Raw genomic sequence first — 22,826 nt, forward strand, 5'->3', positions numbered from 1 at the left:
AAACGAAGTTAAAAGGATATTAAAAATCTTCCTTTGGGGAATTTTTAGGATAGATTTAGGATATGATAAGCAAGGGAATTTACTATGAATCTAAGATTTACCTTTTAATTAGGCACTTTCTAAAAAACGGCTTAGCATTGACATTTGGTGCTTCTTTTATAGTAACATTTATATCTTTTATTTATTCCGTTTCTTATGTAATTTTGATAAAAAAAAATATTCTTCATCTATTTTAAACGCATTTTTAATGCTTTGTCTTAAATAATTAGAAATTTGAATTTTTTACAGTAAATTATGCAAAGATTTATATTTAATTAAACTACTTTACCTGGGGTATTACCATTTGTTTAACTTCTATAATGTTGCTATTGTCTGTAAAATGTATTTTTCCTATTTTTCTTTATTATTATTATTTTTTAATATTTAATATTTGTTCACGATATAGAAATTATTTTTACTTATCCATAATATCATGTGAAATAAGGAGAATTAAAACTTATTTAATGAGCAGTGTACATATTTAATTTGCTAATCAGTAGTTACAAATTTTATTATTTTCAATTAATTTCAAGCTTTGAAAACATCTTATAATACACAGTAAAGAATGTTTCAAATCTTCCACTGTGAAATATTTTGATTAGTAATGAAATTATCAAATTTTGTAGCTAAAATTTTTTATTCAAAATAAAAGATAATTAAAGGAATTAAAAGTTGATAAATTAAACACTCAATATAAAAATTTTAATAATCAGATTTAGGTTACAATTTCGATGTTTTCTTGAATTAAAATTTCTTTATTAATTGAATTTATAATTTTGCATTTAATCCAGAAAAGAAAAAAATGAATTAATTCATATTATAATAAAACAAACGTAATAGTAAATAAAATGTGATTTTGGTTTAAGAAGTATTGAAAGTTATTGCTTAACTCATTTTTATTTAATCCATATTGCATACAAAATAGAAATAACCTTAAGTATATTTAAGAGAACTCTGATAGTTAAAATAGTTAGTAAAATCTTCTAAGAAGGATTCAGTTGAGAAATTTATTAGTCTACATAAGACTTAATATATATTATGTTATAATACTTTCTCTATTGTTTGCATTTTTTTTTATGCAATTATAATTCTTGAAAAGTTATAACTGCAAATAAAATGGACTAACTGCTGTCAAACATTCCTCAATTTTAATTCATTTCATTTTCTCTAATAGGAATTTTCTTTTTTAATTTAAATTCGAAGCTATCTAATACTTTTTTTTCATTACACACACAAATATATTACAGAATATAATTTTTGGGGAATGAATAAAGGAGGAGTTCTCATTAAATCTTAACATTCTTCTTTTAATGGGTTAGGTAGAATTTTTAGCTGAGTTTAAAAGTTATATCTATGAACAGGAAAGTCATAGCAAGGTAAAAAGTACTGAAAAAAGATAGTGTATGTAAAAATATAGAATTTGTTTTCATAAGCGAAATTTACCGAAAACTTGTTGACAATTTCAATTGATTATACCTAAATCTAGCTTAGAGGCATTTATTTTAGCCACGTCATTTTTGAGTGGCATTATTATAAAGTTATTAAATTCTGATTCTGAGAAGTGTGATAACATGGAATCCCTCGCAACTGAGACTTTAAAATTGGGGTTTATATTCAAACGATTAGAAAATATTTAATTTATCAAAAAGATGAGTTAAATTCATTTCATAATATATACTTTAAAACTTGATAAATGAGGTGCAGTTAAGGGAAAGGAAGAAAAACATATTTCAACTTCGTTTATAAACGTTGTAAATAACTACAAGAAATTTTTAAAATATTATTTGATTTAAATATTAAATAACCTAAATCAAAAGTAATTTGTATGTCCTTGGTATTATTTTTTATTTATATAAATATAAAACCTTTGATCCCCTATTCATTGGAAAGTATAAAAAGTATGGAAAATCCTCTATATATTTCTGTTTCTTGCGTGTTGATTAATATAAGAAATTCCTTTTTGACATTTAGAGAAATATAAAAAATTCTTTTTTCATCTAGATAAACGCTCATATATAAAAATATTTATATTATATGAATTACTGTATTAATGTATTAAAAATGAATCAGGTCAAAATAGAGATAATTTAATTTTATCTTTGCATTGATTATAATGGCATGTCTTTATAATCAGGAATAGTTGGAATCATTGTCACAGAGCTCTGTCTAGCAATCATCGGTTTAAGTTGTTATTAAGTTAAAAACGAATGGAAGATTTTAAAAATTCCAAATAGATATATGGTGCAATTGAATATACGAATTAACTTTGATCTCATTGAAGGGCAAAATTCAGATAAAGACTGTTGTTCCTTTAAGATATTGAAAATGCTGTTACTTATTAATTAAATAGGACAGAATTTGAAGGAAGTTAACGATTTAACTATATCACACAAATATTTCATTGTCCATAGTTATCGATGACACTTCGAGATATATGGCGCAAAATCTTATTTATCAGAAGACTAACGAAAATGTCTACCAGAAAACAAACTCCGAATCGACGCCACAAAATAAATAACAATCTCATTGTCCAATGCTTCAAAAATATAATATCACCATTAACTTATAAAGACGGATTCCCCGCCGTTAGGCAAAAGAAAGAGGTAATTTATCAAAAGCAATTAATTGAATATACTCTGGGAAGGGTTTGGCAGTAGTCTTTTGAAGGCAAAATCTATCGACTTGAAAAATACTCAATAGCTCAGCGTGTTTTTCAAACCGTTTGCCTTTTCTTTCATAAAAAAAAGAAGAAAAAAGTAGCAGATAGTCATACCATATCCATCCGGGGTTTTGAGTCAGGTCACGTGCTACCAATGACGCAGACGAGACCTGTTGCGATTGGGTACTTGACGCTTTCTCATTTCTTAATGGATTGCAGTCTTTTTTTTTTTTTTTTTTTTTTTGCCAGTTTTGTATTTTTTTTTCCAGCTCTTTTTTTCTCCCTACTCAGTATTGGATTTAGAAGCCCGGTTAGCATTCAGAATAGCAGTGAACGATCTTTTCTTCAGAACGTTCTTTCATCTCGAGAAAGATACCTAACTCTGGAAATAATACATTTCTAATAGTTTGAGAGTTATTATAAAATTTTATAATTCAATAATATAATTTCTATAAAATGCTTTGATGTAGATCTTAAAATATAATTTTAATTATATATATAATACGAATTATTTTAATAACACAAAAAAGTCACGAAAATAAGGATAATAAAATTTTTAATAACATAAAAATTTCGGAAAATAAAAGCTGTAAATGACTTTAAAAACACAAAAGATCACAAAAGCTGTAGAAATATTCTATTATATAATTGCATTTATACATCAAATACAAAATTTAATTTACAAGAAAAAAAATGAAAATTAATAAAACAGCACCGATAAGATATTATCTACTTTTTACCACTTTCATTGACCAAATAAATTCAATGGTTTAAATTTTTTTAAAGTTTCAAAAACCTTTCAGCTTGAGGAATAATATTTTAATAATACAAGTGTAAAAAAAAATATTTTCCTCATAATAATACGATATCCAATTTGATCAAGTTAGTTTAAAATAATTGCAAATGAAAATAACAATTTAAAAAAAAGATATATACTTTAAAAATATTTATCATGAAATTATCCTTCCGTTAGTTATTATCAATAATTCAAGAGTGCGATAAAATTTTTAGATCAAAATTAATGTGAAATAATCCCAAACGAAAACGGTGCAAAAACTTAAAAGTGGAAGAAAGTTCAAATTATAATCTATATCCAAAGTTTTAAAGTATTGAATAGTATAACCTATATAAACCATATTTTAGAATATTAGATAATATAGTTAATGCCCCAAGTTCAGATTGTTAAAAATAATTTCACTCGTTTCCTGAAGGCAGACATAACGACTATAATCAATATAGTCATTAATGAAATTGATACTTTTCAATAATTTTGAATTATCCTTCAGCCATCAGCAAGCGTCTACTGCTTCAATTTTATCGCCCCCTTTTATCTATATCACCTGTACCCCACCCCCAGCCCTCCAATGCCATTTCTTTCTTTCTCCAGTGATTCTCCTTCCGCCATTTCATCTCGAAGCTATTATTCTAAGCTAATGCCGCCTCGTACGTTCAAACGTTAAGCATAAAACACGTGATCCGGCGGAAGGAAATAGTGCCAAGCGTATCTAAAACATCTGGCCCTCCTGATCCTAACATAACCATCACATGTTGGATGCCAATAACTCAGATAGGGGCATTTTCCATCTCCTGCCCTAGCTACTAAGACGGATACATCTCGTCAAGCTCTCCCCACTCCCTTCTGCGATACCCCCCTCCTTTTCTACCTAATACCGAGCCATTGTCTTGGGTGTGAGTTACTGCTCCAATCTAAAACATTAAGGGCGGTATAAATAACAGTTTATTAACCATATTTTGTGGCCAAGCAATCGCCATTGTCACTGAATAGGCAGCCGGAACAGCGCGCTTCAACAAAAGGGGTGTTATGTATCCTTCCGCGCAACATGCAACGAAAGAAACACCGTATAAAAGGATCCAGCGACGCTATATATCCATTTCGTGTCACGCGGTTTCTCAAGCTTGTGATGGGAAGAACAGTAAATCAGTGATTTGTTGCAAGATTTTTGAAAGCACTTCCCCTTCTTTAGAGGTCTTATCTTTTCTGTGTTTTTATTTATTTATATTTTTTGTGAACTTTTAGGTTTCGGCTGTTGGCAACGGTTTAGTTCCATCCGTGTCGGTGGCACTTTTAAAAAGAATGGGTTGTCATAACTGTTTCCGAAATACTTTTAACCACGTTCGGGAGTTTTGACGTTGAAGTATGACATTGGGGGTAGGTACGTCAGCATGGGGTGGTAGTAGTAATCGGCAGTTCTTGAGCGGCAACGGAGGTGGGGAAGGGAATATAAAGTTTCTATTGGTCTTTCGGGATTTATGTGAAAAATTCGTGAGAAAGCATAAATTAGAAGTTATTACCACATGAAGGGAGAAAATTAATAACCCTATCAATAACGGTTGAAAAGGTCCGAAAGGTTTAGAGAGGTGTGATTTCGGATGTTTAATTTTTGAGTATTTTCATGCAGCTGGCGTTAAGGTGCCAAATTAAAATCCTTTCTATAAAGCTATTGAACCTATGCTGGTTTTGTTTGGATATGAGGATTTATAACTACTGTATAATAAAAAGAAATAATTTTACACAAACGTAGGCTTTTAAAAGAAAAAAAACATTTTCTACCGCCTCAGTTAATTAGAAGAAATAATATGCGGAATTTTAGTTTTTTTATTTAGATATTTAGATATGCTTCATATCTTGGTGTAGACCGAAGAAAAAAGTTTTAAAAGAATCACAAATCTTATTAATAAATAAGTCATATTTATAGATATGCTGCTTGGATTATAAAAACTATAGAACTTGTCAAATATATGAAAAACTCTATATGCAAATATTAAACTTATGCACTCTGAAAAGTAATTCGATGCATAATTATTCACCTAATACAAAGATTTGTTTATTTCTCTGAAAAATAAATATACATACATAATTGTTTTAAATCAAATTTCTTTAAAAAATTAATCTAGGTCTTTTTACCATTCTGTAGGCGTTTTTAACAATCAAAATTGGGAAATAAATATATAAAATGTCAAAATGATGCACCGTCTTGAATGGAGAGTGAGAGTAATCATCCGAGTATAAAGGGTTAATATTGAAAACGTGGCACCACGCAAGTATGCAAGAAAAAAAAAATTTAAACATACAAGTAAATAGATTATTTTTCTTCTGCTTGTTTGAATGGTACGTGTTTTTCAATAAATCCGTAAACATATTGAATATTTTCATACATTAAAAAAAGTCTTGCAGTATCAAATTATTAGATAGAATGTCAACAAATATTTTTTTGTCTCTAATAAAGTTCTTGTTTTATTTGGCTTTTCTTTAAAAAAAATTAAAATGTCTTATCAAATTAAATATTTAAATTAATCTCTAATTAAAATATTCTTAGACTGTAAAAATTATTTAAAATAAAATTTAATACATTTAAGCAACATTGTGTATTTAATTATGTATTTTTCCTTATATCTGCAATAAAAAATTATTATTTGAAATATATAAAAAGTATATAAAACCTTGATCGTCGCTTTTTCATCTCGCTCTATTTTTTAATGTTATTTCTTGTTTACCTCTTTCCTCAATGCTATCATTTTATTCTTTTTAATGAATTTACATATATAAAAAAATTACTCAAAATATTAAAATAAAAATATTTTTAATTTCTTTTTTCATATAAAATATTTTTTCATTTAATTTCAAGGCTATGATCAAAATAAAGAATACAATTTTAAATCAAAAAAGAATGAAACCGTAAATATTTAAGTTTCCTGTGAATATTATTAAAAACATTCCTTTCATTTCTATTCATTGTAAATGCGTGGTAAAAACAATTAATTCACTGCATTATTTCAGGTAATTTCTTTATTACAATTTGAAATGCGGGAAGAACGATAAAAATATTTTATTCTTCAACTAAATTAAAACTTTATTTATAAACCATTCGTTCCACATTGCTATATAATGAGTCTGGTTTAATAATTCATTTGTGTGGACAATTCATTTCATAATCTTTTTCAACTGTAAAATAAATTGATAAATTAAATATAAACCTTTTTTTATGCTTGAAATTACTTCAATAAGCTACACTTGAATTATTTAAATTATCTATTATAAAGATTCCTTTTATTTTGCTTTTTGAACTTTATTATAATCTTTTAATAGTTAAAAAATTGAAAACCATGCATTTTTATTAAAATAATAGTACGGCAGTAATTATTATATGAAAAAATATTGTATTTATACTGAAAATTATAAATGCGCTTTATTCTCAAATTAAATCATCTTATTTTTGTTATCTTTATGCATATTCAAATAATAAAAGAAATATGTTAACAGAATTTTCCGTCTCGTACTTCCTGTTAATAAATACAGTTGCTTTGTTCAAAGAATATGAAAATACTTAATGAAAAAGTCACTTGTTATTGTTATTTACATCCGTCGAATTAAATTTAGTGTATTTAATTATGTATTTTTCCTTATATCTGCAATAAAAAATTATTATTTGAAATATATAAAAAGTATATAAAACCTTGATCGTCGCTTTTTCATCTCGCTCTATTTTTTAATGTTATTTCTTGTTTACCTCTTTCCTCAATGCTATCATTTTATTCTTTTTAATGAATTTACATATATAAAAAAATTACTCAAAATATTAAAATAAAAATATTTTTAATTTCTTTTTTCATATAAAATATTTTTTCATTTAATTTCAAGGCTATGATCAAAATAAAGAATACAATTTTAAATCAAAAAAGAATGAAACCGTAAATATTTAAGTTTCCTGTGAATATTATTAAAAACATTCCTTTCATTTCTATTCATTGTAAATGCGTGGTAAAAACAATTAATTCACTGCATTATTTCAGGTAATTTCTTTATTACAATTTGAAATGCGGGAAGAACGATAAAAATATTTTATTCTTCAACTAAATTAAAACTTTATTTATAAACCATTCGTTCCACATTGCTATATAATGAGTCTGGTTTAATAATTCATTTGTGTGGACAATTCATTTCATAATCTTTTTCAACTGTAAAATAAATTGATAAATTAAATATAAACCTTTTTTTATGCTTGAAATTACTTCAATAAGCTACACTTGAATTATTTAAATTATCTATTATAAAGATTCCTTTTATTTTGCTTTTTGAACTTTATTATAATCTTTTAATAGTTAAAAAATTGAAAACCATGCATTTTTATTAAAATAATAGTACGGCAGTAATTATTATATGAAAAAATATTGTATTTATACTGAAAATTATAAATGCGCTTTATTCTCAAATTAAATCATCTTATTTTTGTTATCTTTATGCATATTCAAATAATAAAAGAAATATGTTAACAGAATTTTCCGTCTCGTACTTCCTGTTAATAAATACAGTTGCTTTGTTCAAAGAATATGAAAATACTTAATGAAAAAGTCACTTGTTATTGTTATTTACATCCGTCGAATTAAATTTAGAATGAATTCTCAAACTTTTAATAAAGTTACCCTTTCGGAATGCCGCATTAAACTGGATCTATAAAAATTGCCAAATTCTTTTAGCATTTACTTTTAAGCATTGTTTCCTCTGCCACAGAGAAGAGCTTTCGTCATAAATCAACGAACAAAGGCAACAACCGGAAACATATACAAATGCATTATTTCAAACACGGGGATTTCTTTCAGAGACGCATTGCTTTCAAGAAATAAAATTACAAAGAAAATTCCTACCTCCGTTATTTCAAAAGCAAGCGCGGAATTCAAAATAAAATTAAAAATGCGGTCGTAAACAAATTCTATTATTGTTCTGTACCTTCGTCTAAATTCAAATTTGCAGCCATAGCAGCAAGGCTTGTATTGCTTTTGCAAACACGGAGAAGAAAACCCCGAGGGTATACGAAATCTTTAGGAAATACGGAAGACGTGTGACGTCATCGCATCTCATGACGTCACAGAGCGACGGAATTCCACCTACTTTACATAACATTCTGAATTCAGTACCGCCAGGTCCCTGGGCACCACCGGATAGAGGATGGTATTTGCGTAGAGTAATTAAATATTCATAGGTTTCTTCGGGTGTTTGTGATAGGGACTGAATGAATTTCTGATAAAATTCCTGCGGAAGACTGGGGTCGATATTTTTTTTTTCCTTCCCTTCTCTGTTCTTGCTGAAGCACGATATTTTAATCAAATTCTTCGAATGCCTTAAGGATTTGAGCGTTCCTTTAACATTGAAGCCCAGGTGTGCAGTAGATTATCTTTTAAGCTTCAGAAAATATTTTTTTTTTTTTTGAAAAAAATGAAATAATTTGTAAAGTATTAATCATCAATAGTCTGTAATGACCTTTTTTTAAATGCGTCATTTCATTTTTATGACTTCCTCGGTAGGAGTGGTGATTCCGACAGGGGTTTAATAAAAGCATGTTAAGGTCACGTGATCGTCACTACCGACATTTTTCTTCATCTGTAAAATATCTGAAAGTAAAAAGTTGAGGCTAAATTTTCAAGAAATTTAGAAAACTCAAATAATTAAGAAAGTTACGAACTCTATTAACACACTTATATTTATTTAATTATTTATTGTATTTGGAAAGCACTTTCTCATTATTTCGTAAATCTTCGAAAGATTTTCTAAATGGGGAGTTTTTTATGCGGTCCCTCTTTACTGTATAAAAAACTTTTTTTTAATATGTTATAAAAATTATGTGTAATAGCTATTTATGAAGTTTCAGCATATTTTTTGTAGAAACCTGTTCGACTATTTTTTTTTTATTTTAAAATCTTTGTAAGCATCAAAACCGGTTTTTAAAATATATATTTTTTAAATTATAGAATAATTTTTCTAAAGTGTTCTTTAACTTTCAAGGTCAGGTTAACTGGATATATATTTTGCAGAAGCTCTTTAAAAAATAAGTTTACTCAATTTATTTCACAGGTTGTTATTTTGTCTTTAAAATAATAAATTAATCATTTCTTTCATTTCTGTTGAATTTCCTTGAAATGAAACCTTTGAATTCTTCAAAACGAAATAAAATTCTTAAAACCTTTTCATTGCCCTTTCGTCAAAGAAACACATCAATTTGTTACGCCTCACTGAATTCCCCGATTTCTCATGAAATCACCATACACAAGTAAACCAAAATTTACTCTTCCTAAGAATAGTCGACCAACGACCAAAAAGACAAACGCATCTTTTATATCTTTCTTTAAGGCTGTTAGCGATGCTTTTTCTCAGTCGATTTTAATTCGTCTCTGGTGGCCAGGGACGAGCCAAACCGCCAAAATGCGGTTCTGGACTGGAGAATGAAAATGAAATTCCTACCAGGGCAACGTCGTAAAACCGGTGTCGACGGCCCAATAAATGGTATTCCCAATGCAGAACTTTACGGGACAAAGTAAGTTCTTTCAAGAACTGACTACCTTTATATAATCTGTTCAGAAAAAATTCCCTGCCATCCAAGAAGTAAGGAAATAAAAAAAAACTGCTAAGGCGTCAAATGACAGTGATAATAACAGTATAACTGCTCCTGTATTTCTCTTAGGATATTATGAACAGAAGAAATTAATGTCATGAAATACGGTGGGGATGACAATTGCTTTTGGGCTTTAGTGGAAGAATTTTTCGACCGCTGGTATTACTTCTTGCGTTATCAAAATAAATTTTATTCGGATAAAGTGTCAACAGAGGAAATAATGGCGTCTATCTAGCGTGTTTTTATGTCTTTCCGAAGATCATCAAGAGGGGATACAAGCGAAACTTAGGGATGATGTTTATGAAAACAATATGCAATATTCAATAGAGTAAACTTCAAGAACATAAGCATATTGAGGGTCTTCTCCTTCAAACTATCCATTTTGATACTTTAGTGGCTGAAATGTGAAACAAACTAAGTCTATAACCTTTTTACTATAACAAGAAAAAATTTTTGTACAGCTAAAAATATTGACCTTTGCATTAATTTCTTAGAGGTAATAGAATATGCTATCTGTTATAATTTAATATCATCACTTAACTATTTTAATTCCACATCAAACATGCATCGAATTCAATTCTTATAGAATGACGTTATAAATCTATACAAATGTTGTTATAAATGTTATTAGAAAGACGTTATAAATGTATACAAATGGTGTATTAGTAAATAAAAAAAACTATATATGGAGTCTACGAATGTTCTATAGACTTTTAATTAATTCGAGATTAAAATAATTTTTAATTTATCTAATTAACTAGTAAAAATAAAATGTTTAAGTATTTGTATCAGATGAGGTAAAAATTTTAATAATAATCAATTGATTGATTATTATTAAAATTCAAAAAATACCGTTGATTGATTTCAAAAAATATCGTTGTTCAAAAACTGTAAAACAGTGATCATTTATGCATCGAATACTAGAGATATATTTCATTCCTTTAAAGAACACTTGATTACTTTTTCTATAAGCAATTTAACCTACTCTTCCTTTCAGTAAATGGAGGCTATACTTTTGAAATTATTTTACCTCGCAAAGAGTCGATACGAAATGAATAAAATAAATTTTTTGTTAAACTTTGACGTTACGAAAAGTCAGATATGTTTATTTTTAATTATTTTTTCATTTGTATTTTTCAACTTTATGAAACTCATTTATTGATTGTTTATATGGTCAGTTCAATTTTCTGGATCATCCGCAGTTGCTAAACCCCTTAATTCCACTAATAAGCAGGATTCACTGTACTACTAAATAGATTGTAAGCATCTCCTTCTCCGCTTTTCATCTCCCAACTATTTTGGTGAAATGAAGGCCACCTGCGCATGCGCAAAAGCGCAGAAAATATCTGCATTTGACAATATACAACAAAATATTTCGGACTGAAAACATCAGATTCGGTTTTTAACTAGCTTATATAATTTACATGTTTGAAATCAGAGACATTTCTGTAAATTCAAGCATGTTATTAATGCAACCTAAAATCATATTTTGATTAATATGACAGAGTGATGGAGAATATGATAAAGCTTTTTCATCCTCATATAAAATCTAAAAATATATATTGACACATTGACTGTGACATGAATCACATGTGATTCGCACGTACTTTCTAATTAAACTATCCCTTCTCTACTACAGTTAACATATAGCAAAGAACGTAGCCATCTAATTAGATAGATAATGGGGTTCATCGGATAAATCCTGCCAATGAATATGTTAACAACCAAAATATTACTCTCCTAAATGGCACAACGAAAGAAAATAAATATGTTTTAGTAGTAAATAGAACTCGTGAGTATTTTTATGTAAATTCAGCATTATGAAACTAACTTTTCTTTCATAATTAAATTAAAAGCAATTTATTATCAACTTATACAAAAGGTAGGATTACATTCGGCCAGTTATAAGATAACCAGTAGGCAGCGCATGCGTAGAAAGGTCCATTCGGTCCATTGTAAGTACTTATCCTAATATACAACATGATGCCACTGTATAGTATTTTTATCTTACTAGGTATTCGTTTGTAGAATTTGGCAGGGTTTGTTTTATTTTTTTTTGGTGTGAAGGAAATTTATCACTTATTATAGATTAATTCCGACATTTTTTGCTCTTTGTTCTTTCTGATGCGATGTCGTGCTTTTTTCCCTTTATTTTAATTGCAATTTTTTTCTATAGTTTTCCAAATTTAGGTATGTTTTCCCATTTTTTTTTAATTTTTTATTTTACCATGTTTTTTTTTGTTAATATCCATCATTTTTATACGATACGTAGTGATAAAGGAAAATTCAGGGATTCCCAAATGGCAATTTATAGCCAAGCGTGGATGTCTTATGAAATTGTGACAAATATGTCAGTCCGTTTCTGCGCATGCATTGTCTCATTGGCGGTCTTATAACTGGCCGAGTGTAAACCCACCTTAAATCCTATAAATTAATTGTTAATAAATTATATAAATTATTGTTCAATGATTTTGATTTATATACTAGAGCTCCTATGAAACGTGCAAACCTCTTCCAGCATGACAAAAATTAACATTCCTATCGTCGTTTCTAATAAAACCACCAATGCTTCCCCATTAATTTTATGTTCGCGTGATAAGGACTGACAGTTCAGCTCCTTCATCAATCACAGCAACAAAAACACGAAATCTTTCCACACTTCAAATGTGTATTAATGGCAATTCAGATCGCCTCTAAAGCACACAATGATAGCAGATTAACTAACTATCCGTCTTCAATATTTTGACAGAATATTTTTTCCAAAAAATTCTTTGATAAACTTGCTGATTCTGATTCTGTTTATTTGAGAAAGACATTTTTCATCCCTTTAAATTCAAAAATTAAGGAATTTTCATAAAAGTTTTTTTTTTTTTTTAATTTTACTTAAAATATCTTTTAACAATCTACAGCAGCAATACTTTTCAACCTCAATTTTTGTGCGTCATGCCTTAAATTTGTCTAAAAATAGGCTTAGTTATATCGAATACATATGAAACTTGGCAACTTTTTCAGACTATTAAACTGTCAGATCTATAATTTTCAAAACCTTCCCATTGCTGTTGACTTAAATACTGATTTTTGTTTTGTAACTTTTTAGCAAGAAATTATTATGCAAACTTATAAATGAAAGCAATATTAGATAGTTCACCCAAACAAATAATTTTACTTTTTGAATCTTCCATTAAAAGAAAACACTTTGCATTGAAATTGAAAAAGGTTAAGCATCTGCGATTTTATATGAATGAGCTAACTGCAATGAAATAATGTGATATCTAACAAAATAAAAGGAAGTGAAAATGAAAGCAAATTCAGTAATTTCAAAGAAATTGTGTTATAAAATAGTAAAAATACTATTAGTATTTCATCAGTGAACACATTTTAATTGATAGAATAAAATTACTTCATAAAATTAGAGAAATAAAAAGTTTATTTCTTAATTTGAATCTATTTTATCTTTTGAATTTAATAGATAATATTAATAGTTACATATACACTTTATTTGCTTCTTTATTGCCTGGTTATTATAAGATACTTTTCGTTTCAGAAAAGTACAGTCCTTCTGATTCATCGAAAAATCCACGGGGTGAGTTTCTACTTTTACATTTAAAAAACATTAACTCGATTCACTTATAATGCAGTGATGCGAGATTGACAAATAAAGATTATAACGAATCTGTGTTAGAAATTTCATAAAGCAAGACTGCTAGTTTACTTACCTTACCCAATACTACCTAATAATTAAAATCAGAGTCTCAAAATTCTTCATGGCCTCTTGCTTCAGATAAAATAGGAATATTTGCGAGCGATAATTACAACTGGTTTTATATGTTTGTTTTAAATCTATTAAAATTTTTCATTGCTGTACTTTTAATTTCTAAAAAAGTGTTGATCCAGCTTCTTTTAATTTTTACCTAATGTTTTACTCAACACAAAAAATTATTGATAATTTATGGTGCTAAATCTGATATTGATTGAAAAGAGATGACAGATGAAAGAAAAATTCTTTAAACTCTGGCATAGACAGTACCTGACCGAGATTTTTTATGTAGACATTTTTTTTAAATTTTAAATCAATTCTTATTTATTCTGATCAGCAGAAATTATCAAAATGGATTTATTATTACATTCTGATCATTTCCATTTTCCAAAATCACTCAATTTTTCAAATATCCGAGATAACCAGTAACTAATATTTTAACATTCAAATATTTTACCGTTTCAATTTACACAAAAAATTAATCATAAAATATGGTGTTAAATCTATTTCTGACAGAAGAGAAGTCAAATGAAAGAAATTTTTTTAAACTCTGGCATAAATTGTACCTGACCCAGAATTCCCTATGTAAATATTTTTTTTTAATTTTAAAACAATTTATTATTTATTCTGCTCAGCAGAAATGATCATTACTGATTCATTATTACGTTCTTATTATTTCTATTTTACAAAATAAAGCAATTTAACTTCTCAAACATTCAAAATAGCCAGCGATTAATCTTTTAACACTTAAAGATTTTACCTTTACAAATGATTGGCACATCAGAGCCAAATATAGCCGTGATGACATAAAATCAAACAAAACAGCTGATCGTCTTCTAAACATCATTCCCGAAAGAAGGAATGTAAATTTGTTATTTTCATTGCAAAACGCGACGTATGATAGTAACAATGACAAAAGGAAAATGACTTGTTAAGAATTAGTTAGTTTAATACTGACATATCGTCATTTTGACATACTATCAAACAAAAAACAGCTGATCGTTCTCTAAACATCATTTGTGAAATAACCAATTTAAATCTATTATATTCCTTTTTTCAAAACATCGCGTATTATAATAACAACGACAAAAGGCAAATGGCTTGTTAAGAATTAGTTAGTTTAATGCTGACATATCGTCATTTTGACATACGATCAAACAAAAAAAAGCTGATCGTTCTCTAAACATCATTTCTGAAATAACCAATTCAAATCTATTATCCTCCTAGCAAAACATTGCGGATTATAACAACAATGACAAAAGGCAAATGGCTTGTTGAGAATTACTTAGTTTCATTCTGACATATCGTCATAATGACATAAGATCAAATAAAAAAGCTGATCGTCTTCTAAGTTTTAATTAAGTTAGTTTAATTGTGACATACAAATGACTATGGTCCAGATGGCAAAGTATGTGTGGAATTCGCAATTACAAATCAAAACACCATTTATCCTATCCAACAGGAATTCTTATTTTAAATCTAGCTTTTCACTTCCAAATAAACTTTTCTGAAATCCAACTTTTCTCCCATGTCTATACGACCCTCCCTCCGCCATCAAAAGCAATGCCGATTAAAACTTTGCTATCTAACTCCGATCTTCTCCTCTCATGAAAAATGGATCCGAGTAACTAACTCTCGGAAGCCAGTCCAAAGGCAAAGCAGGAAGCGACCTCGCTAACAAGGGGTGCACGGGAACAAGGTACAGGCACATCGAATGCGAATCCTCGGCAGCGGATCTGCGTAATTATGGTAATGAGAGCTCCGCTGGAACAAATCGAAATCTGATATCTTCATCATATTTTTGTCTGGCAGCCTCGCAAATCGTTCCGTGGATAAAATGTAAACGTCTTGTCCTATTAAAGGGTGTCCCAGTCTTCCCATCCCTCTGCCTAGATGATGTCCACGTTGCAAGATGTCTGCACAGAAAATGGAATTTTCATTGACGGTTGGTAGTTTTGTATTTCCCCCACCCACCCCGATTGTTCTAAAAATACATGGAAAGGGTTAGAATTTAGCATAATGTCTGCTGGTAGAAAGCAGTTCTCCAGATGTCTTGTTTTGGATTTGGTCTTGGGAAGTTTACCATACATTTAAATGCCTTAGAAAAGGACTAAAGTATTTTCTAAGCTTTTTTTTTTCCTTCGACATATAACATTCCTATCTTACTACCACATCCCAGGTTACACAGTCTGTTCCCAATATTGCACATATTGTGCTATATTATATGATATTCAACAAAATTATGCAATATTGCGAATATTAAATCAATGTCATACAATATTGTACAGTATTTTTGTGCTACTAGGGATATCAAGACCATTTCAAATAATCGTTTATCTATGGACTATTCTTTGTATTTTGAAATTAAACTCAAAAATGAAATATAATGCTCAACACCACAAGCTAAAATTCTAATGAGAAAATATTTTAAAATAAATTAATCATGGATAAATCAGATTCAAAAAAAGTTAATATTCGTTAATAATAATTAGAAATAAGTATGATACATTCTGAAAGAAATTAAAATATTTATATAATAATTTTCCTCTATTTATACTTTCTGAAATGAAGATTATGTTGAAGAACTCTCATTCTAAGTAGAATGAGCAATATTCACTCTGTAGGAAAAGAAAATGCCAATCTACTTTTCTGGAAGAGAATTGAAGTGCATAAGTCCTTTTATTTCGTAGTGAATTACCATGATATAAAATTCATCATTCTGTTTTTCAAAACAGTCTATTTCTATACTGATCTATTTTTCTCTTTCTACGGCTCCTTCTTTATGCATTTCTCTAATCTAATTATTTTCTTTCCTTTTCGCATGTCAGATTGCTTTTCTGCTCTAAATTCTCCATGAAATTAATAAAATCATATTAATCACCTCCAACTCTGAACTAATTATTAAATTCATTTTCCTAAATTTTCTAAATACTAAAATTTATTAATTAAATTCCGTAACACTTGCTGAAAAAAAATTAATTTGTATGTAATTAAACATAATTTTGGTATTTACAGCGTTAAAAATGAAATTATTTTAAAAAATCGAATTAAAAACTTTTTCTAAATTTCTCAAATTAATATTACAAAAGAATTTGTAGACATCCGATAAAGAGACATCAAATACTGATATTTTATTTTACAAAACCTTACGTACTGAGTTCTTTTCAAAACATTTTGCATCATGAAAAAAAATGGTAGAAAAAATTTAAGTTTAATATTTTAACTTAAATTTAAAACGAGGAAAAGGAATAAAAAACATTATTTATTCAATATCCATTGAGAGAAACATTCATAAAGAGTTTTAAAAGATTTATTATTTAAAATGCTGTTTAATAAAATTATGCAATCCCTGAACATTGGTGGCCAACTCAGAAAATTTCAACTCTTATTATATTTAAAGGAAAATTATTTGAGTAGAATAGTTAATAACCCTATTAATGTTGTCACAAAACCTTTTAGTACGATATATAGATATAAAAAGTTAGATCTGTCAACTTTGGACGATTATGTCAGAAAGATAAAGTAGAGGAAAATTCAAGAAAAGAGTTAGCCGATTGTAAATCTATTAAAGTAGACGATTAGATGAGCTCTACTACATAGTTTTTGAAATATAAAATAAAATAAAATAGAAATCTAGAAACCTATGCATCCACTCCATTAAAGTACTCAATATCGCCAACTTATATATATAACTGATATATTAAATATCCTCCTAATTTTCTTTTTTGAATTGGCGATGTAGCAATTTGACAGAAGTTGTCTTCAAATTTTAGATTTCGATCTCCAGTTTTGCTTTTGTTTCATTTAAATATTTTAATTTGTAGATCCAGTTTTGCTTTTGTTTCATTTAAATATTTTAATTTGTAGATTTATTTTAAAATTGTAAGCTTAATTTCGTCAACCTGCATTGTTTACAGATATGACCCTTTAATTAAAGTGGCGAATTCGAGTATCAGTATGAAGAAATTATGCTAGGATTTATAAAAATAATTTTAACTACAAATGTCCATTACTTATGTATCAGAATATGTGATGAGATTTATAAATAATAATTAATTTTGTTTTAATACTGCTAAGCATTCTTTATTATTTATAATCCTGCCATTTTAAATAAGAGATTTATGATTTTTTTTTTTCTAATACGTTATCTATACAAGTTTCTAACAAGAAAAATAGTCCTGGCCAGAAATTTTGTAGTTTCGTTTTCTGGTGTTTGTAAAACGTATTGCATAATTTACAATGATATTGCGTTGTAAATGTTTAGTATTCAACAAACAAATAAATTATTGTTCCTATTTTAATAATTAGAAATCTTCATAATTGCTGCAAATGATTTTTTTCTTAGTATTCTTGAAAAACAGCTCAGTTAATTTAATTAAGACAGTTAATTTTTAACAATTAAGGTTGCGAAGCAAAATATTTTGAAGAACGTACTTTTAACATTATGTAGGGAATAGTTTATGGAAAGATACCTGCAAAATATTAATTACAAAGACGAGTAATAGAAAAACATTTCGTTATAAAATGTTGAATTGTTTTGGCTGTTTAAATCACCATGAAAAGCGTGAACAAAAGACAGAGAGATTACAGAAGAAATCTACTTTATTATTTTAACCTAGAAAATATAAGTCAAATATAAATTTATTCCAGAAATATAAGCTTATTAAAGAGAAGATAATTACATTAAAGGGCATTATATAAAATTATTGTTTTCTTGTTGTATTCCTCTTGATGTTTATAACAAAATTTTTAAAAAGCAAGGTCTCGTTATTAATAAAATTTGAATATCTCTTTCAATTTTTAAAGATTAATAAAGTAACAAACTGAAAAATTTCCCATTTCTCATTTAATGTACGGCAAATCATTTTTCCGTTTCGAAATGTGCTGAAATAGCTTATTTTGTTTATGACATGGAGTTTATAATTACATTAATCGAGTATGAATGGAAATGTTATGTATCTATGGATATATAAAGAATCATTGTTGTGATTTCATTCTACTTTCTTTCTTTTATAATAACTCTTTCTTTTATTTTTTTCATGTGCAAAGAAAAAGCATTGTAATTTTCAAAAAAAAAAAAAAAAACCGAATTTATGATTTAAATCGAATCTCCATGTTTTAGAAATCTGGAAAAATACATTTTGGAATTATACCTGCTTATCCTCTGTCTTCCGTTTGTGAACAACACAATGGCTCAAAAACGGTATAAATTAGATGGATAAAGTTTTGCATAAGCATTTTACATAACATTTTTAGATGTCTATTAAATTTGTAGGTTTGAATCAAAGGCGATTCATGTAGTATCCAACTGGTTACATATGTGCTTAAAAGAAATAAAACACGGCTTAGGTTGTCTATGAATTTGAACGTTACTGAAATTTCTTCCATAATTAATAGTATTTTGTTACTGTAAGCAGTATCATCATCCTCATTGCTTAAATGCAAATGCTTTGCGATACTCTCAGATCTGTTTTTTCCCCTTTTTACTTCGCCTTTGAATTAGAGAGGAATGTTTTTAGGTCTATTATAATTAAAATTGTATACTTTATGCCGATTTTAAAGGAAGAAAATAGATTCATTTATCATCATTCATGTTGATTGTATTTGAAAGATATGATTGCAAATTGAATTATAATCATACATGATAGACTATAAAAATTTTTTTAATTCGTTATGGTAATTTTCTGCATAATGGCAGAAAGAAAAGAATTCCGCTAGATGGCTCTTGGTGATTAGTAAAGCACCTTTATTGATTAAACTTTTTCTTCTGGAATATTTTTAATGCTTTTAAATTTAAAAAAAAGATACCAGTATAACGATAACAGCCGATTATGCAACAATAATAACTTTAAACTTATTTATATTTTGAGGAATAAAGGAATGTTATATAAAGGAAGGTAAAAAGGAAGGTTCTATAAAGGAAGATAATGATAACTTTCACTGTTTGTTTAAAGTAATACGAACATTTCTTCAGGTATTTTCTCTTAAATAAAAGCGCGGAAAAAAATTATTGAATTTTCTTTCATCATCTTTAATACAAAACATGCATTTTCTAAAAATTATATTGTTTCGACTTCCAACATTATTATTCTTTCGATAATCTTTAATTTTATATAAAAAGTAAATGTTATTGTATTTTTTAAAGAAAAGGTAATACTATTATTAGAGACGATTTCAATTAAATTCATCTGCTTCCTAAATATTTAACAACATGAAATAATTAATTAAAAACTTTAATTTTTCAAGAGTTTATAATTTTTTTAAAATTCTCTTACATCTATTACTGCAAGATATTAAATTTAAAATTCTTATTAGCTTTATTCTTAAAAGAACTGTCTTTATCTACATATTAACTTCTAATAGCAACCAGCTGACTCTCAAAAACATTGTCTGTGGTTACTTTTATTTTAACATTTCATGCATAATTTATTGTTCATGATACTCCCAAGAAATTTTTTTAACAATTATATTATTATAAAATATCAAAGTCGTTTTATTTTAATATTCTTCCATATATTCAGGGTATTTTAGAAAATTTAAGTTCCATGCAATAATAGTGCTATTTAAAACATAATTGTCCATATATATTCTAACTTTCATGATATTAGAACTTCACTTAATTATTTCTCATGTAAATTATAGATGTATTAAACAGAACCGTTCTTCCTTGCTTTCAAACTGGAAAAAAATGCGGTGATTAAATAATTGATTGTACAATGAAAACGATTTGAATTTCAATTAAACAATGAAATCTACTGTTGAAAATAATGTAAAAAATATCCATAAACTGACAAAATGCAATTAAATAAACATTATTAAAATTATAATTTTTCACATTCTAACAGGTATAAAAATCATTTTCATGCAGTAATATTTGCGGGAGTCATCGCGGAGTAACATAAAAATTTTTCTTAATTTTTTTTTAATTAAAATTTTTTTAAAAGTTGTTCCAAGGTGAAGTAAGGTACTTTTAATACAAAGGTTTTTCCTATAAAGTGCCAATGTCCGCATAAACATAGCCACACACATTCTATTTTATTTTTAGTAGTGATTAATCTTTCAAATGTATTGAAACATATGATATTCTTATTAATGTTTACAGTTATTGCCTAGATTATTTTAACTTGTGCATAAATAATGTAAAATAATACAGGATCAAAAATTTTTCATTCATGCTCATCATGTTAAAAAATAAAAATCCATTTTGAAAACATTTATTTGTCTAAATCAAAAGAACTTTTATTCAGATATAACTTTTTTCTCTGCATATTTATCATGAACAGAGTTTTAAAAAAGCGGCGATGAAATATAACATTTTCTCACAATTCATTTTTCATATAAATCACTCTCTCAACAGCAGAATTTACTTTAAGCTCTTATTCTTTGTCTCGTATTCTTAAAATAAGAGCTGAAAAATCAACTAAAAGATGATGATTCATGACTTGAACACTTTTTAAGCTACCGAATAACCAAAACTCAAGACATTCAAAATTAATTTCTGTTGAAATTGAATGATGAAGTATTTTAAGAATTGAAAATGCTTTTACTTTAAAAATTCTTTTATTTTCTACCTTTCTGCTATAAAGAGATGTAGTATTATAAAAGATGGAAATATTATATTTTTAGCAATGTAATCTAGTTACTCTAAAAAGAATATTTCGTGCATGAATTACAAGAAACTGCTAAAGAAGAGGTTAACTGAATATTTTACATTAATATAGTTTTTAAAGAATGTACTTGGTATTTTTAAATAATTAAAAACTTTTGCTGTTATATATAGTATGTATGTATATTGAGTTAAATCAAATTTTGCAAACTTATTATTTATGTTAAAGAATAGTGTCAACTTTTCGAATTTTAAAAATTAATCAAAGATTCACTTAATGCGAGATTAATAAAAATTTCATTTTTTTTTCATCGTAATCTTTAGGCAAAATTTTTCTTGAAGAAATGTATTTAAACCATCTTCGTAATTTAAAATTTTACATTTCAATTATATCGATTTCCTTTTTGCATAATATTTCATTCATTTTTATGAATTTTCAAATTTAAATACATTAAAATTAATGTTATATTTGAAACTATTCCACCACAATGTTTTTTTATATATCTTTTCATCAGGTTTCCATTTGTTTCGAATTAATGATTTAATACAAAGTTTAAAATCAAGCATAATTAAATCTCTTAAACAGAAGCAAATAAAACAGATGCTTGATGATAACCTTCAGGCTATGAAAAATTGACCAATATGTTGCTCTTTTTACAGAAAAACTTCGAAAAAATTATTCCAGAAAAAATATATGCCATCTTGAAATTAACGATTTCGCCCTCCAACTCATATCAATCAAGTTCAATTTATATAAATTTTTCTCCAATTTTTTTTTTCAATTGCTTTAGAAAATTTAACGTGCATAATTTTGAAAAGAATAAATTTATATGTACTCCTTTGGCAAGAAGTTTAAAGATTTTGAACTGTTACACAACTATTTTTTTATTTCTCTTTTGTTTCAATGTATATGTCTTGAGAAGGGTTTTGTTCTTATAATATTTTATGCAAAAGTAATTTCTAAGCTAAAAATATTATATATGAAAGGATTTTAACCCTGAGCAACGCAAGGTATAACAAAAAATGTTTTTAATAAAAACCGAGAACATTTTTATTAAATTCTTGAAATATTTTCATGTTGTTGTTTTTTTCATCAGATTTCTATTTCAAATTCATTTTTAAAATAGAAAATAAATTCTTGCTGTTTCATATTCATATCATATTTTTGTTGTTTCTTCCCAAATTACAAGCAAACAATACTTAAATTTTCAGATATATTCTATACGACCTTAGAAAATAACAAACAAAGTATTTTCTATTCAGGAATTAGGACTATTTCAATGATAATCAGGTAACAATACTGTAATCTTTAATATCATTTTTTAAAAATTCGCATTGATATTAACGAACTTTGTACTT

The 22,826-nt window shown here is 27.2% G+C and overlaps 1 protein-coding gene across 6 annotated transcripts in view; it reads left to right on the forward strand.

Moving 5' to 3' along the window:
• LOC129963348 (CUGBP Elav-like family member 4) overlaps nt 1-22,826 on the forward strand; it is a 542,668-nt gene that overhangs the window by 257,559 nt on the left and 262,283 nt on the right. For 4 of the 6 annotated variants that reach the window (XM_056077669.1, XM_056077671.1, XM_056077674.1 and 1 more), the window contains exon 3: nt 13,649-13,687. The exons of the other annotated variants lie outside the window; for them this stretch is intronic. In XM_056077669.1, the coding sequence (XP_055933644.1) occupies nt 13,649-13,687 (39 nt within the window). The remainder of the gene's footprint in view (nt 1-13,648; nt 13,688-22,826) is intronic. 6 annotated transcript variants of the gene reach the window in all.

The sequence above is a fragment of the Argiope bruennichi genome, chromosome 3 (genome assembly GCF_947563725.1).
Source record: "Argiope bruennichi chromosome 3, qqArgBrue1.1, whole genome shotgun sequence".
Taxonomy (NCBI): Eukaryota; Metazoa; Arthropoda; class Arachnida; order Araneae; family Araneidae; genus Argiope; species Argiope bruennichi.